At 50.8% G+C, this 17,918-nt stretch overlaps 1 protein-coding gene across 1 annotated transcript; it reads left to right on the forward strand.

The window, feature by feature from the left end:
* Positions 1-5,375: 5,375 nt before the first annotated feature.
* On the forward strand, positions 5,376-17,419 carry LOC105737542 (protein Daple-like). The gene is made up of 6 exons (XM_030802280.1): positions 5,376-5,493; positions 5,621-5,809; positions 7,613-7,681; positions 9,835-9,903; positions 10,918-11,207; positions 15,105-17,419. Exons 1-6 carry the CDS (start codon positions 5,376-5,378, stop codon positions 16,131-16,133), a joined length of 1,764 nt encoding a protein of 587 aa, XP_030658140.1. The 3' UTR covers positions 16,134-17,419.
* The last annotated feature ends 499 nt before the right edge of the window (positions 17,420-17,918 follow it).

The following is a 17,918-nucleotide window of genomic DNA, read 5'->3' on the forward strand; positions in this document are numbered from 1 at the left end:
GAAAGGTAGGGGCGGCCGCCCTGGCCGTGGTCGGGTGAGGAAGGGGGGTGTCCTGAAGGGTCCCGCACCGGTGGCTGTGCACACGTGTGCAGGAACGTGCCAGGGGTGGGTGACTGCATGTGCGCCTTCTGCTTAGACGTATTACGAACCAAGTAGAAATGTCAGCGTGGCGACGGTTTTGTCCCATAATGCTTTTGTTATTTTATTTTATGTTTTATTTTAATTTTTTTGAGACGGAGTTTCACTCTTGTTGCCCAGGCTGGAGTGCAGTGGCATGATCTCAGCTCACTGCAACCTCTGCCTCCCGGGTTCAAGTGATTCTCCTGTCTCAGCCTCCTACGTAGCTGGGATTACAGGCGCCCGCCAACACGCCTGGCTAATTTTTTGTATTTTTGGTAGAGATGGGGTTTCACCATGTTGGCCAGGCTGGTCTTGAACTCCTAACCTCAAGTGATCCACCCACCTCAGCCTCCCAAACTGTTGGGATTACAGGTGTGAGCCACTACGCCCAGCCGCTTTTGTTATTTTAGAACGAAAAGCATCATTCATCACGTAGCCGGGCAGATATCTGAATATCCAAAGCTGACATTCATGCAGGTACCATAGAGACAAGCGACATAGCTTATTTTGGGCTCCCTCATATGTGCCAAAGATTTGCAGTAAGCTGCTTTGTGCAGGGAGATCCCAGGTGCGCTCAACACGTTCTCCATATATAGAAGACCTCCCGAAAGCCTGGGGTGGTTCATCTGTTACCGCTTTGAAAGGTGGGTTAGGACTTCTTCAGCCTGATCTGGCCTTGTGTCCCACCAGCCATAGGACACACTGTGCCTTTTCCCTCAGGGCTGTCCTTTGGAGTTTGCCAGAGGTTCTGAGACAAGAACAGGATTTCTCGTCGTGTGTGCTGTATTTCATCAACTCTCAGGAGCCATGAAAGCTGCACAGTTACTTTATATACCACGAGGCAATCAAACGGTACAGGGCCACCACTTCAAATTTTTATTACGCTCTTGTGGAAAGAGCTTTTCTAAATAAGAATTCGATTTTTGTACACACACGTAAAAGGAAAATAGGAGCAAGATGAGTTGGTTATGACCATGTCAGTTTTGTCACCGTGGCCACCTGGCCAGTGGTGACTGAGACATCATCAAAATTGCCTCCTAATTTCCGAGATGTTAAAAGTGTCTTAGAATCGATTAGACACAGCATTTACCGTACACATTGTTAAATTTTCAGCTTTACCTTTAAATATCATTTTGGGGAGATTATTTATCCCAGGCCTGCACCCTGAGTCATTTACATTTTTACAAAGGACACCAGGACTTTCTGATGACCCAGCCTGTGCCTGAGACCCATGGGGTCTTGGAGGTGGAGGATATAACACTGAGGACCAGTGACAGGCTACCCTCTGAGTGTGGTGTGTGCACAAGCCTTTCGGGGCACATTCACAAGTACCTGTTGTGTCCCCTTCAGATGCAAAAAAAAAGACCTGGTGCAGTGGCTTCATGCCTGTAATCCCAGCACTTTGAGGGGCCAAGGCAGGAGGATCACTTGAGGCCAGGAGTTTGGGACCAGCCTGGGCAACACAGGGAAACCCCCATCTCTACCAAAAAAATACTTTTTTTAAATTTAGCCAGGTGTGGTGGCACGTACCTGCAGTCTCGGTACCTGTACCTGCTCGGTAGACTTGAGCCCAGGAGGTCGTGGCTGCAGCAAGCTATGGTCATATCACTGTACTCCAGCCTGGGCGACAGAGTGACACCCCATCTCTAACAAAAATAATGTTCACGCACATTGTTCAGGGACTAACACATTGTCATTCTTTATGGGGATAAGATTAGATAGAGTCAGCACCGTAAGACAGGGTGAGAAAAAGAAAAAAATTAGAGGCCTCACATGCAAGTAAATGAGAAGCTTAACTGTTTTTAATCTAGAGGGGTTCTGTTGCCTCAGGTTTTTATATTGGCTCCTGTTTAATTTTTGGACATTTGTCATCTCAACTTGTAGTACTCTTTGAGTGGAATTAATTAACTGTATTCAGCCTGAGTTAGGAAAACTTTCAGAGAAAAAAATGCTTGACTTGTCCAAAGTGATCCATGAGCCAGCAGGTCTGTAACCATGATCACGATCGCTAGCAGCCACCATGTCTTGGGTGCTCCCTCTGGGCCCAGCACCCTTTAACTACTTTATGTGCTTTATGCATCTCATTGAATCCTAACGACCCTGTTGAGGCAGGTGGAAGTGGCCTCCCCTGTGTAGAGGTGAGAAAGTGAGGCTCAGCAGTGTGAAACGCTTGCTTTGGGTAAGTGGGACCCAAACGCAGGTCGACCGCACTCTGGAGCCTGAGCTCTTAACTGCATGCACTTAACTGCATGGACTGCCTCCAGTTAAAGCTCTTTGGGTCCCTGAAGATGCCGAACAAGAGCCTAGCCCTGAACTGGCCGCAAGGACACCAACCTTGAATAAAGTGGTCCCTTATTCTGTGGTGTGGGCCACTGTGGCCACCAGGTGGTGCTGTGGAGAAAGAAATAATGGAAATCCTGGTATCAACTTTAGTCCTATTTCAGAAATCAGTTAGGTCGATTAATGTTAATATAAGACATGTTTAGAAAGTTAGCCCAATTGTCTGCTTTGTTAAGACACTATAAAGGCTAAGGAGTGGAGGATTGGAGTGGAGGATGTATATAGAAGATCTAAAAGGAAATCATGATTCTTGGTGTTGAAGGGTTTTTTTTAGTATGCAAAGGAGGTATTTAAAGTATTTTAAAACTCATCCTGCCAAAAGATTATTTTAGAGATACAAAATCATTAGTGAATACTTCAGATAGAGTATTTGATAACAGCACCCTGAAACGCATCATTGAGTGTTCCCAAGGTCTTTGAGTGGGAACGGGAGGATTGTGTGAGCTGAGCTGTTAGGGACCCCGTCATTAAAATGGATGAGTAAGAGAAGTTGGGCCCTAAATTAATAAGCTTTCGTGTTTAATAATTTGGCACACTGAAACCGGAAAATCATCTAGACCACTGGCCCCTTGGGCAGTATGTAATTCTCCTCACATGCTGAGGAAATAAATTGTTGGCATTCAGGTGCCTTTAAATTAATTGAGTCAGAGCACAGATGATTACTGAGCCCTGATTCTGGTCTTGAGTACTGTGTACTGTTTTCATCTTTCCTGGGCAAGATGGGATTCTGATCTCTTAAGTACATTTAGCTAATTTCGATTCATTTGTCATTATTGTTCATTTCATTTATTTGTGTTTTCTTTTTCCTTCCTCCTTTGGGTTACCAATTGATAACAATTTAGCACCTCCGCGCAAAAAGAGTCCCTTTTTGAAAAGCAAAAACAAGGACAAAGACAAGTCTCCAACGACCCACCCAGCTCTCTCTAAACGCCTGCGGTTCTGGTCTTCCTCCGACATCCCATCCTCTCCTAACGAGCCTCTCTCTTTCTCCGACATGGGAGATTTCTAATCCCTTTCCTTTATCATGTGTCTGCATTGTGTACCCTCCTTCATTTCCGAAATTCAAACAAACAAAAAAGCCAGCGTCTAAAAGGCCAGATGGCCGATAGCGGACCCCTCCTCCTGCCCCCAATTTCAAGCTTAAAGTAGCCAGCGTGGATTCTGATTTCAAAATAGAAGATGAGTTGTCACACTCCCTGGACCGTTTCTTCAGCACAACAAAGTTTTAGGGGGAGCCTCAGGATATACGTGCACATGTCCTTGGGCCAGGATGTCCGTACTAAGTAAGTCGAGTGGCCGCGCCCCTCTCCCGTCTCTTGCACCTGCGAGCTTATGTTTTGCCCGTGTGTCAAGCAGCACTGGCGGGTGGTTGCTGCACTTCCTAAAATGTACAGCCTCTGTCAAGTGAGGGTTTTTTTTAAGACTTATTTTTAAGCAGCTAAATTTAAAACTGCTGCTCTTTTCTCCTCTTCCTTTGTCAGAGCACTGAGTTGTGGGCCTTTTCCGGTAAGGCCCTTATAAGATGTGTTCTGTTTTGAAGGATTGATTGCTCCATTCCGGCATTTTGACTAATTGGATTGATTTTGCCCAGACAGAGTTCAGCCCAGAGTGAAGTTTTATGACTGTGCTGTGGTTTTATGACATCTTGGATGCTGAAGTTAAAACAGCAGGAGACAGAAAGAACATCAGCACACAAATCATGCCTCGAGCAAGGGAAAATGCCAGCCGGCCAGCGAGGCCATTACCTACAGAGCATTTCCTGTCTCTAGCCATCCCTGTACCACCTCCGTTATTTTTGTCATATCCTGATACCGTCTGTGATTACCTACATGTTTTCCCTTAGGTTGATTCACAGTTTGTAGTTAAATGTATTAAAAGGAAAGATTAGCATCAGTCCTGTAAGTGGAAAACACAAGTATCATCATAAAAACAAGGTAATCGGAAGAATAAACACATAACTACTAAAATATGAGAGTCGGTTAATGTGCCACTGACTTCATCTCAGGTTCAGCTCTGGGAACCCTGGGCGGCCATGGCACCGGGTCCTCCAGACCTGTCTTCCGCGCATGCTGTTGGAATTGTGCTTTCTCTGTCCGCTGCTCATGCTAACTGTTCACTCATCTCTGCCTCCCCTGTGGATCCTCATTTTAGCTTCACCTGTAGGATGACCTGTCCCGATTCATTCCACCTGTCCCGATTCATTCCACCTGTCCCAATTCAGGCAGACTTGAATCTTGCTTCTCATTAAGGTTATCTTTCAAAATCCAAATTTCCCCTTGATTTCAAATCATCAGCTCTGGGCACTTAAAACTGCACAGTGAGCCCAGACTGAGTGGCTGGGAGGGCAGACGGCTTGATGGGTGGAGAAGCCGAACCGCAACAGTGAGTCCTGGCTCTGCACACGGAGTGGGACACTCTGCAAAGTGCTTTGTCAGCTCTTAGGAATGCCAGCCATGTTCATTTTTATCTTGTGTTGGGAGAGCCTGTCCTCTTTCCTGTGGGGTAGTTGGTTTTATGGGCTGTTTTTCTTTTATGATTTTATATATGATTTTATTTAATTTTGACCAGAGTTTATGTTCGTGGTAGAAAAGTTAGAGATTTCAGAAAAGCACAAGATACAAGGTAAAAATTTTCTTGCAGTTAGTCTCACCATGCAGAGATTAAGGCTTCCCTTTTTGAAAAAATAGAATATTGTGAGGTTAGCAATAAACTTCTATTTGAAGTCCTTAGGGAGTCCAGTCAGCAGGACCTTCGGATCCTCAGCTACAGGCTTGGATCCTTGGAAGTCAGGGATTGGAGTTCCGGACAGTGTTACACAGGAGATGTGTCCTAGAGTGAATATGTGTGACTTTTACCAACAGTTTATCCCCTCATGGGCTCCATTTGTTTCCTCCCAGCCTCTCAGGGCTGGCAGTATGACCCCAGCATTAGAGCCAGAGCCGTCCTCATGGGGCCTCCGACACCCGCCTGAAGCCAAGCCCTCTTGCCCCGACCTGCCCCGCCAGGCCCCATTTAAGTTGCAGCCCGAGAGCTGTGGCAGCCCCGCTTTTGTCTCTGTGGTCCTCGTGCCCTGCTGCCCTGCTTCTAGGCCATGGTGTGGTTTCCCAGCCTGAGTACAGGACTTGGCAGCCTCATTTCTCAATGTCCTCTTCTGCCTCAGGCCCTGGGGATCTAAAACCAAAGCGAGGCTCCCCACACAGAGGCAGCCTTGACCGCACAGATGCCTCCACTGATCTGGCCGTGAGGTCCTGGCCCTCGGAGCCGGGTTCCCGGACCTGCTCAACTTCAGCCACCACTACAGCCCCTTCCAGCTCCACCCCCATCGCCCGGCACCCAGGCCGCACCAAAGGTGAGTCACGGGCCCTTGCAGAGCCACGAGCGTTGGGCTTAGTGTCCTTCCTGAAGACCCCAGGCTCTCGGAAATCAGAGGGGTCGCTCTCCCTCTCAGCCTGAGAGGTGAGCAGAGGGGTGAGGCTGCTGACAGGCTTTGGTGGCACAGGCGCTGCTGTGCTTACCAGCTAAGGACTTTGGGCAGGAAACCCTCCAGAGGACCAACTGCAATGGGTCCTCAGAACCCACTGCCACCACCGGCATTCAGGAAGTGAAGGCACCAAATAGCTCCAGAAGGGAGGTGAAGGTGGGCTGAGAACCAGAGTTTGGGCTAAAACCAGGCAACTGCCATTGCCTTACCTTGGTAAAAGTTTGGGGTTTTTTTTTCTCGAGAGAAGATAAACTATATATTTTAAATTAGTGTGTGTATGTGTATTTTAAATTTTTTGTAGAGATGTTGCCCATCTCATCATGTTGCCCAGGCTGGTCTCAACCTCCTGGCCTCAAGCAATGCTCTTGCCTTGGCCCCCTAAAGTGCTGGGATTACAGATGTTGAGCCACTACACCTGGCCAAGAAAGGATAGAGTCTCTGAACTGGAAGTTCACTGACACAGTTGAGGCAGGTGTCCTGTATTGAAAACAAACGGGTTCAGTGAAGGATTTAGGAACTCCCTGTCTCCACGGTGCCAGGAGTTCACATCTTTAGGTGTGAGATTAAAATATTCTTTGAGTAATCTCATTAGCCTAAGAGAGTCCCAGCAGAATGGCTCAGTGAGATCTTGCCAGTTGACACTCAAATCAGAGATAAGAGAAATGATTGCACCCAAGAAACAAGAACAGGATGCTATAAAAAAGCAACAGGGAAGGGAGAAGCATTTGGAAATTTAAAATATGCAAAGAGAAAGGAAGAGATACTGCTTAAAACTGAAAAGGGCATTCCCCTTATAATTTAAGAGATAGGAAAATATCCAAAGAAACAGCTGAAGGAGTTGAAAGTGATTGCCTCTGGGGGTGTTGGAAGTCAGAGAGCAAGAAGGGGTTAATTTGCATAAATAAACCCACTAACCTGACTCTTGAAGCCGTGGGCATGCGGAACCTTGAGTCTGAATAACAAAGCAACAGAGATAGGGTCCTGACCTCAAGGGACCCTCCCACTCCAGATATCTGTTGCAGGTGGGCATGTCACCATCTCCAAAATGGAGACCCTGTTGTCATTTTGGAGGGGACCCAGGGTCTGCTGTCAGGTAGAAACTAGCGGGTTTGAGGCGTGGGGCATTTTCCAGTCCTCAGGGAACGGCCAAAGGCTTGATGGCCAATGGATTCCAGGTCTATTTCTGGTCAGGAGCTGTTAGTGCAAGGGTTAGTCCCCAGGAATTCAGCCTCTCCCCTCAAGGAGTAGATTCTGATTTTGCCTGTTTTTCTTCCTTCTTCCTCCTGCCACCTGAAGACAACTTGACTGCTGAAAGCGAATTGCTCTCAGGGCTGGCCCCTGAGACTGGAAAGGACTCCCCAGGATACTCAATATTCAGCTCTTTTTATATCATCCTTAGGCCAGAACACGCCTTTGGTCCACACGTTCCAGCCACAGCAGAGGTGGAAGTGTGACTTAAAGGGGATGGGAATCGAGAGTGTCAGGGTTGTCCCAGCAGGAGAAACGGTGGAGGGGTAGGAGAGGCAGGTCCCAAAGGCAGCATCTGCATGCCACTCCCTCATCCCCAAGAGCTGGAGCTGCTGGGATCCGGGTGCCAGGCAAGGTGGCGGGGTTCCCTGTAGATGAGGCATGTTCCGTAACCGTGACTCACCAGCCTTATTTTCACCTTAGGCTATAACTCAGAAGACAACCTCTGTGAGCCATCCCTGGAGTTTGAGGTCCCCAACCACAGGCAGTACGGTGAGTAGGGAGGGTGCTGTGTCCTCCAGCCTGGGTTTCCAGACTGGTTTTTATCCACGGTACCTTTCCTTTAAGCTGAGTCCTGTAGGGGAGTCCAAAACCAAATGAAGGTGGAAATGGGGGACCCATTCTTCCTTCCCCTCCCCAGGGGGCTGAGCGTGTAGCTTCTACTTACATACCTCCAGTGGTGGGGAATTCGCTACCTCCCAAGCATCACAGTTCTGGAAGCACTGACCTCTCCTCTTCATGCCTTCAAGCACCCTTCCAGGCTGGCCAGGAAGTTCCAGTGGCCCAGGTGGGGAGCATTCATTTCAAGAAGGTCCCTTACTGTCCTCACTTGGCTGCAGTTGCCCATAGTAGCTCTGAGGTGTATTTAGTCTTGGAAATTGTTAGAAGCACTTGTCATTTGATTCGGGCATGTTATAAATTTCTGCAGAAGGGAGACAGTAAACAGTACCTGCCTTCTCAAAAATTAAAAACTACCTTGGTTTAATTTTTGAAAAGCAACCCTAGAAGGGTGACAAAATAATCCTAAAAAGACCCCTCGAAGGTTACATCGATTTCAGTTTACTTCTGAAAGGCTTGGTAAGTGTGGGAGCTGGCATCACCTCCTACCCCTATCCATGGTCTAAAAAGCTTGATGATGTTGACATTCTTAGTCTTCTACTTGAGTAAAGAACTGTAATGAAACAATTGAATGAACGGGAGTCTTACATCTTTACACTGAGTGGAGGCTAATCCAACAGAAAAAATCTGCCTCGTGTGCTGGGTGCATCTCCCTGAGCAGCCAGATTTGCGATCAGTCAGCTAACCATAGGAGCTTTTTTCATAAATGTTCTGTTTCCTCTAGCTTCTCTTAGGAAGAAGAAGGGAAAAGGATTTGCGTTGCAATACTTAAATAAACAATGGTGCTTTCGGGCCGTTGATCGCTATCACAGTTTCCTTATACTGAAATTTACTTATTTTTTAAAGAGAGATGTGCATTTGTTTGTTTCACATTTTCACTGCTCAGGGAGGGGACCGATTCTGTTTTTAGGCTATTCACTATCACCAAGTATGTTTTTGGCTCAGTTTCAAACATGTTTGCTAGCAGGTGTTTTCTCTCATCTGCTGTTTGCAGAGCACCTCAGCCCTTGGAACCAGGTGCCCTGTGGACCCAGGAAACCTGAGTGAACTTGCCTTGGTGGCACAGCGAGCAGAGGAACCCCAGGTGTCTCTTCTGCAGGCTCCTGAGGTGGCTCAGCTCAGCACCTGCTGGGTGCTGGGGGTGGCAGGGACAACTGAAATGCCGTCCCTGCCACGGGGTTCATAGACAGCAGCATACACACGTTTGCTCTCGAGATAGGGCCACTGGAGGAGTGGCCCAGGAGAGGCGTGCGGGCCCTGGAAGTGATGGCCTGCCCTCTGTAGGGAATGGTGCCAGCCTTCCTGAAAGTCTGCAGTAGGGTGGCACGGCAGAGCCACACTCAGGCAAGCACCCATTGTGGCCAGGAGGGCAGGTGGGCAGGTGTCCTCAGCACCATAAACCTTGATTTTTTTCCTTTGGGGCAGATGTAAATTTGAGGCAAATGAGACAAAGAAGCTGAAGAACAGCAAATATCCAGGAGAAGGGAGTGCCCCCTTCCTTCCCAGGCCCCTGGCACCTGCTCCCTGTGGGTCCCCTGACGTGACACCTCCCTGGTTACAGGTGCACGCACTTACACGTGCGCAGAGATGAACAGCCCTCATCTCTCTTCCCATGGCCTCGGCTGAGGCTATCCACATGTGTTCCAGAGAGCAGTAATAGAGGAGGGCCCCCCGACCTCAACCTCTGGTTCACCCAGTGCAGCCTTTTTTTTTTTTGCCCTCTATACTGGTGTTGTATGTGAGATTTCCTTTGTGAAGTTGTTTGAAGCTGCAGCCCCAGGCCTCATAAACGTAGATAAGCAGAGTTACCATTTGTTGATGGCTACTTGTGCTGTGTCCAGCACTCTGTTGGTGAAGCGAGGCTTCCTCGCTGGAGCGCAGAGGGAGTCCCGGAGTTCCTCCTTCCAGAGGGCGTTGGGCTTAGCTTTGGCACAGGGTTGTTCTGGTGCATAGTTTTTCTCAGATGGCTAATCTGGGATATACCTGGTCATTGGCTTTTTAACTTTAACACTGCCATTTCCTTTCAGTGTCGCGGCCAAGTAGCTTAGAGAGCAGTAGAAATACATCCAGCAACAGCTCACCTCTTAACCTAAAAGGTAAGTCTTGTGCTTCTGTGTACTTTTAAAAATTGATTTGGGCCAGGCACACGGGCTCACGCCTATAATCAGCATTTTGGGAGGCCCAAGCAGGTGGATCGCTTGAGCCCAGGAGTTAGAAACCAGCCTGGGAAACATGGCGAAACCCCATCTCTAAAAAAAATAAAAAATTAACTAGGCATGGTGGCGCATTGCCTGTGGTCCCAGCTACTCAGGAGGCTGTGGTGGGAGGCTCGCTCGAGCCTGGGAGGTCAAGGCTATAGTGGGCTGTGATCATGCTACTGCATTCCAGCCTGAAAAACAGAATTGAGGCCCTATGTCAGAAAAAAAAAAAAAAGTGTATTTGGTGGTTTGGCTCTGGGGTCATATTATCATAATTTTTAAAATACATGACTAGGGGTTTCAGATGCATTCGGACACATTCAGAGGCCACACAGTACAGTTTCAGGCACAAGCTGGGAGTTAGAATGGGTTGGGGTTCAGCTCCCTCCTCCCCCAAGCAGCACTGAGAATGCAGGCATGTCACAGGTCCCGAGTCTCATTTACTTCGTCTGTAGAATGGGGAGAGTAACACTAGTTCCATTCTACTGTGGCCACAAAACAAATGTGGAGGATTTTGATTCTTGGAACATGTATAGTTTGTGTTAGGCACAGAATGTGGTCTTTCTTCATGAACCTTCCCTGTACATTTAGCCCCTAGCACGTAGCAGGTGCTGAATAAGCTTTGAATACGTGAATGAGCGAGCGCTGACAAGGGCAGTGCCTTTCAGCTAGTAATAACTTAAACTTTAGCAGAAGCTTTCCACTTTTATCTCAAGGTATTTTGTTTTTAAAGCCAAAGTGAAATTCAAAAGGACCCCAGACTTTCAGCCTGGTGGGAGTAAGCCCTGGGTTTTTGGGCAAGGGTTTTACTCTGATAGTCTGAAGTGGGCAAAGGCAGCACGAAGCCTCTGGAAGCCACCAGAGGGCTGCCAAGACTGATGAGGGTCCTCCGTCTCCTGCCCTGACACCCAGGCTCCTCCGAGCAGCTCCATGGCCGGTCCGAGAGCTTCAGCAGCGAAGACCTGATCCCCAGCAGGGACCTGGCCACTCTGCCCAGGGAAGCCAGCACACCGGGACGCAACGCCCTCGGCCGCCACGAGTACCCCTTGCCTCGGAACGGGCCTCTCCCACAGGAGGGTGCCCAGAAGAGGGGCACAGCCCCTCCCCACGTCGGAGTGCGGCCCTGCCCGGCCTCCCCCAGCAGTGAGATGGTCACCTTGGAGGAGTTCCTGGAGGAGAGTAACCGCAGCTCCCCCACCCACGTGAGTGATCCGGACACAGACTTGGCCCGTCTCTCTTCCCTCGCTGTCTCTTCCTGGCCCAGGATCATAGCTGCAGAAAGGGATGGGGTGGGGGGGCGTGGCCTAGGCACAGAACTGGCTTGGACATGAGAGGCTGACTAGAGCACTAGCTGGCAAGTCACCACAAGCCAGCCGCCAGCCCCTGACCCTGGAGGCTGCTCTCCCCTGGGTCTGGGAAGTGAGCTGGCAGAGCTTGTGGCCGGCACCAAGGGTGTGTGGCCAGCACCTGACTTACAGGGCTAGGATCTCACGCTGGGTTTCGTGGCAGAGCTCTGAGTACCCGCTTACCCTGCATTTTCTCCAGCAGGGGTTGGCAAACTTTTAAGGACCTTGAAAGGGCCAGAGAGGAATGATTTTAGGCTTTCTGGGCCTCACAGTCTCTGTTGTAGCTACTCAATTCTGCCACATTCGAGAAAGCAGACACTTGATCCTATGTCAATAGATGGACATGGCTGACATCCAATAAAGCGTTACTTAGGGACACTGACATTTGAATTTCATATGATTTTCGCATGTTGTGAAATACGTTTTTACAAAATTTATTTTTGACCAATTAAAAATGTAGCAACTGGCCAGATGCAGTGGCTTACGCCTATAATCCCAGCCTTTGGGAGGCCAAGGTGGGCAGATGACCTGAGTCCAGGAGTTTGAGACCAGCCTGGCCACCATCTCTACAAAAAATACACCCGTCTCTACAAAAGATAAGCAGAGTTGTAGAGACACCCATCTCTACAAAAAATACAAAAATTAGCCGGGCATTGTGGCAGGTGCCTTTAATCCCAACTACTCGGGAGGCTGAGGCAGGAGAATCATTTGAACCCGGGAGGCGGAGGTTGCAGTGAGCTGAGATTGCACCACTGCACTCCATCTTGGGCGACAGAGCGAGACTCCGTCTCAAGAAAAAATAAAAATTAAAATGTAGCAACTATTCTCACCTTACAAGATATACAAAAACAGGCGGCTAGCTGGATTTGGCCCCAGCTCTGCAGCTCCTCACCCTAAACACTGCCTGTTGACATCCTCCTGGCACCTCTGAAGGTCTTCATTTAGCTTTTTTGAAGCTGCACATACGTCTTTAAAGTGCTCTGAATTTCATCACGTGAGCTGTTGGGTTAGTGAGTGAAGTTCCCTGTCTGCAATTGAGCCCTTTTGAGGATTCTTAAAACTTCAGTCTTTCCATCTCATTCCCCTTAAAGAAACACATTTGGACTTTGTCTAGCTCTCTGGTAAACCCTGTGACCTGCATTACTAGGGCACAGTGACACAGAAAAGAAAGTGTGTGTTTGGTAGATATTTATTGAGCACCTACTGTCTTATGTTAAGCAGTATGCATGGTGCCTGCTCTTGAAAAACAAAGCAAACCAGTTCATCAGCAGGTTTTCTTTGCCTGCATGTGCTGTGTCCAGCCTTGCAGTTGACACAAGAGAAATAAAAAACATGGCCCTGGCCTTCCTTCACTAAATATTCCTCTCTCCCAAGCACTTACTCTGTGCAAGGAGCTGGAGAAGCCAAAGCTGGAGAAAACAAAGGAGGGCCTGCCCTCGAGAAGTTAGTGGTCTAATGTTGTGGTTCTCAAACTCAGGTGTGCGTTTGAATCGTCTGGGGGCCTTGCCAGACCACAGAACCCATCCCTTGAGTTTCTGAATCAATGGGTCTGAGGTTGGGCTCGCTGAGATTTTGCATCTTTATAAATTCTAGATAATGGTCTTGCGGCTGGGTAGGCACCATGGTTTAAGAACCTCTGGTCTAGGCCTGGCGATGGCTCATGCCTGTCATCCCAGCACTTTGGGAGGCTGAGGTGGGCGGATCACTTGAGGTCAGGTGTTTGAGACCAGCCTGGCCAACATAGTGAAACCCCATCTCTACTAAAGATACAAAAATTAACCGGGTCATGGTGGCGGGTGCCTGTGATCCCAGCTGCTCGGGAGGTTGAGGCAGGAGAATCTCTTGAACGTGGGAGGCTCAGGTTGCAGTGAACCAAGATTATGCCACTGCACTCCAGCCTGGGCGACACAGTGAGACTCTGTCTCCAAAAAAAAAAAAAAAAAACTGCTGGTCTAATGGACTGAACAAGAACACTCCAGAAATTGGGGGGCCCTACAGCTGGAAGGCTTTCCTTCCCAGTCTTTTTTTGTTATATGCCCCTTATGATGCGTTCCTTTCCCTTTGGAGATCTGGAGGCAGGTCCTGAGCAAGGAGTGGGGCCCCTCCCTGCTCAGCTCAGACTCGTCCTCACAGTCCCCATTCCCTATGCCCTGTACTGTTACCTTTCCATTTTTAGCTTAAATGAGGCCCAAACAGTCTGGCTGAAGCAGTTTCTGTTGAAAGATGATGCCTGGCGTGCAGCGAGCCAGCTCCCTCTGTCTGCCTGGGATATTTAACCTCCTACCCCTGACACACCTGACTTCCCTCCTGGTACCCCTGACACACAAGGACCCTAATGTACACAGGGGCTTCCCATCCCAGGGAAATGACAACCGTATGCCCACCGTGCCCCCACTCTCTGGGCGTCGATGATGCAGGGAGGGCATGTCACAAGATGGGGGCTCCCTGTGTGGCCAGGAAGGGTGGGTATGAAAGGCTCTGAGGTGTGTAGGGAGGAGCCTGGCAGAGTGGAAAGCAGCTCTGGAGTCAGGCAGCCACAGGCTTTCATCCGGGTCTGCCTGTCTGTGGACGCATGGCCTGCCAAACCTCCGTGACCTGTTTCTTTACCTTGACACAGCCTTTCAACGACCTTGCAAGGTCATTTTGAGAATTAAATGAGTTTCTTTGCAATTATACATGTGGTTCCCAGAACAGCACATGGCCCCACAGGTGATGAAAGGTACCTGTGGATATCACGGGTCTTACTGGATGCCCACCCAAGATGTGTAGCGTCAAACTAGCATAAAACAGCAGATGCATCTCTGTCCAGTGGCACCATGTCCAGATGTTTGTGTGGGACAGGAGTTGCTGGCAGGTGCAGATGGCTCCTGAGCTACCAACCCGCCTTCAGGCTGACACCCGCCGGCCTCTCATCCCCCATGAACTCACTTCTCTTCCTCTTCATCCATGTCAGCCTCAGGAGAAGCTGTGCTTGCAGAAGGCTGCAGTTCCCTGAATGGGGCCATAGACCCTTGCCTCCGTGGTTCCGTCTGTTCCCAAGGTGGTGGCAGATGACACCTGCTCCCTGGGCGGGGGAAGCACAGCCCGGGCGGCAGCTTAGCAGGGACAGTGTGGCAGCTGGGCCTTCCCAGTGTCTTCATTTCCCTGTGCAGCCCCACCATTTCCCCTTCTGGACCCTTGTGGACCCCATTTGTACCTCTCTGTCCCCTGCCCCCTCCCACCCCCATTCTGCCTCTCTCTTCTCTTTCTCGGGCCCGGAGAGAGGTCTGAGTGGCAGTGAAGGTTCCGGCGTTTCAGGAGCTGCTCTTGTTCCTCTTGCCCTCGGTGGCGCAAGATGAAGTCCTTATGATGTCCCGGGGTGACCGGGGAAGGAAAGCCCTGCTCACGCCCGCCAGGGTTCTAGTTCCTGCTGTGCTTGGTGGAAACCAGACAGACCGAAGCAGTCGGCTGTAGTCGAGGTTTCTGGGAAACTTACTCACTTTGTAGGAAGTCATTTCCCTCTCTGGGTCTGTTTCCTTATCTGTAAATTTATGGGGTTCTTTCCTGGTGGTCCCCATGCTGCCTCAGCCACCCTCACCGTCCTGCCCAGGGCTGGTATGTGTGGTGGGGGCGGTACATGTGCCTCGGAAAAGGCAGGCAGGAACTACAGTCCCAGCCACGCGGGCTGCTCAGGGGGCGTCCTGGGCGGGAGGAGGCTCCGGGGACCCGCCCGACCCTCATGCCCACCTCCACCCTTTACTCTCTTCTCCGTAGGATACTCCCAGTTGCCGGGATGACCTACTGAGTGACTACTTCCGAAAGGCCAGCGATCCCCCAGCCATCGGAGGCCAACCAGGACCACCTGCCAAGAAAGAAGGGGCCAAGATGCCCACCAGCTTTGTGGCCCCCACTGTCAAAATGGCCACCCCCACCTCGGAGGGGAGGCCACTGAAGCCCGGGCAGTATGTAAAGCCAAACTTCAGACTGACTGAGGCCGAGGCCCCACCCAGCATGGCCCCGAGACAGGCCCAGCCTCCCCAGAGCCTGTCTCTGGGCAGACCCCGGCAGGCTCCGGTGCCCCCAGCTTCCCATGCACCTGCCAGCCGCAGTGCCTCCCTGAGCCGGGCCTTCAGCCTGGCCTCAGCTGACCTTCTCCGGGCCAGCGGGCCAGAGGCCTGCAAACAGGAGTCCCCTCAGAAGCTGGGGGCTCCTGAGGCCTTAGGGGGCAGAGAGACAGGCAGCCACACCCTGCAAAGCCCCGCACCCCCCAGCTCCCACAGCCTGGCCCGGGAGCAGACCCCACTTGTGGGAAAGGCCGGCAGCTCCTGTCAGGGCCCAGGTCCCCGCTGCCGGCCGCTGGACACGAGGCGCTTCTCCCTGGCTCCCCCAAAGGAGGAGAGGCTGGCCCCCCTGCATCAGTCTGCCACAGCCCCCGCCATTGCCACTGCAGGTGCTGGTGCTGCTGCTGCTGGCAGTGGCAGCAACTCCCAGCTCCCGCACTTCTCACCTGCTGCAGCCCCGGCTGCCAGGACCAAGCCCAAGGCGCCCCCACGCTCGGGGGAGGTGGCCACCATCGCCCCTGTCTGGGCAGGGCTCAGCCTCTCAGAGGGAGATGGGGTCCCGGGGCAGGGCTGCAGTGAGGGGCTCCCGACCAAGAGCCCAGGTCGGTCTCCTGATTTGGCTCCCCACCCCGGCCGGGGCCCCGAGGACTGCAGTCGAGGGAGCGTCTCAAAGAGCAGTCCGGCCTCCCCAGAGCCCGGCGGGGACCCGCAGACCGTGTGGTATGAGTACGGCTGCGTGTGACTGTCTCGTGGTTGAGCTCGCAAACCTGAAAACTACTGACGCGCCTTCCGACTCTCACGGCCTTTTCTCCTGCTTGCCTGCGGTGCCAGGAAAGGGCTTGGAATGAGGAAAGGGGTTCCCACGCATTTCTGCTGTTTGTTCTGTGAATGGAAACACTGTGCCAAGCCCTGAGAGGATTACGCTTCCAGGTGTGTAACGTGTCTTCTGTATCTGCCGCTTCCAGCAGCTGATATCTTTGGAACAAATCCACGTCAGCATGGGGACCAATTAGGATGCAATGACAAACTGACTTCCCCCAAAGCAGACACTACTCCAGTATGTCCCAGTAGAACACTCATTTGCAACGTGTGGAGCTCCGTTAAGCACACACACACTCACACAACAGGCCTGGCGGGTCGAAAAGCCCACTCCCTCTCCCAAAGGCCACTGGATCCCAGGAGAAGCCCTGACTGGCAATACTACAAAGGTCTCCAGGGCCTGGCAGACCCCAGAGTCAGGCCTGCTGTTAAAAAGTGAGAGTGCTGCTGTTCCATTCCTGGGGTCCCAAGCGCTTCCCTTTACCCCAGGACCCAGGGCAGGCTGCAGGGCAGCTGGTAGTGGCCTTGGCCATTTGCCCCCAGCCTCCAGCTGGCTCGTGAGCTCTGCACCAGGGGTTTTGGGGACCACACAGGCACCTGCCTTCCTAGATTTCCCTGGCTCACTTTTCTGCAAACACTGGATCTGCCAGGCCTGGGGATTGGGGGGCAGGACAGAGGCCCCCATCCAGCCCCCTCCAGGCCAGTGTGCACAGTGCACCGAGGGGTCACCCGCACAGAGCGAGGTGCAAGCTCGATGTGTAACCTGGCTGCGGCACCCGACTTCCCCAGTCTCAGATGGGGTGTTGATTTATTTCTGAATAACTTTTTGGGTATAGAAACCAATTTTTTTTAATATATGACATGTATATGTACACACTCATGTGAAATATGTATACTTCGGGGGGGTCTATTTATGTTCCAGTGGGAGTCTCTCTCTCCTGTCAGGAATCTTATCTGCTGCTTTGTGTCTTTGGTCAGATTCCTGACAATTTAGTTTCCTGTTGTAAAGGTGCTTTTCCTGGGGTAAACTAAACCTATTGATTTTTTTTTTAAGATTTTTTTTCCTTTTGATTTAATATGCTGAGAAAGAAACGGGAGACTTTTGAATGTTAACAAGATCCACTTTAGGAGTGTTTGGGGTTGTGTATTAAATAGCCATTCGTTCTGGAAATCAAGGCCAGAATTGTAATAAAATGGAATGGAACCGAAGCGCGGTCTGGCTTTCCTCATTGCACATCGTTAGCATCGGGTGGGCCCCTGGGGACTTGGGGCTCCCTGCGCCCCTCCCTCTGCACCCCGGGGACCCTTCCTCCACAGTTGGAATCCACCACTTTCCTTGCCACTAGGTGGGGGAAGCTGTTATACGTGCAACCAGAGACACATGTGAAGGACAAAGATTTCCTGTAAGGTGACAGCTTTCCACCCCTCCCCAGGTGTGTTTAAGTTAGCATCAATTGAATCCTATTTTGTTTTTCTAATGGGTCACCACCACCACAGGGGGCATGCAGTGGGCTGGAGACCAGTCTGGGCAACATAACGAGACATTGTCTACAAAAGAGAAAAATTAGCCAGGCGTGGTGGTGTATACCTGCAGTCCCAGCTACTCGGGAGGCTGAACACAGAGGATCCCTTAAGTCCAGGGATGTAGAGGCTGCAGTGAGCAGTGATGGCGCCACTGCACTCTAGCCTGGGAGACAGAGTGAGGCCC

Source organism: Nomascus leucogenys, chromosome 22a (genome assembly GCF_006542625.1).
Source record: "Nomascus leucogenys isolate Asia chromosome 22a, Asia_NLE_v1, whole genome shotgun sequence".
Taxonomy (NCBI): domain Eukaryota; kingdom Metazoa; phylum Chordata; class Mammalia; order Primates; family Hylobatidae; genus Nomascus; species Nomascus leucogenys.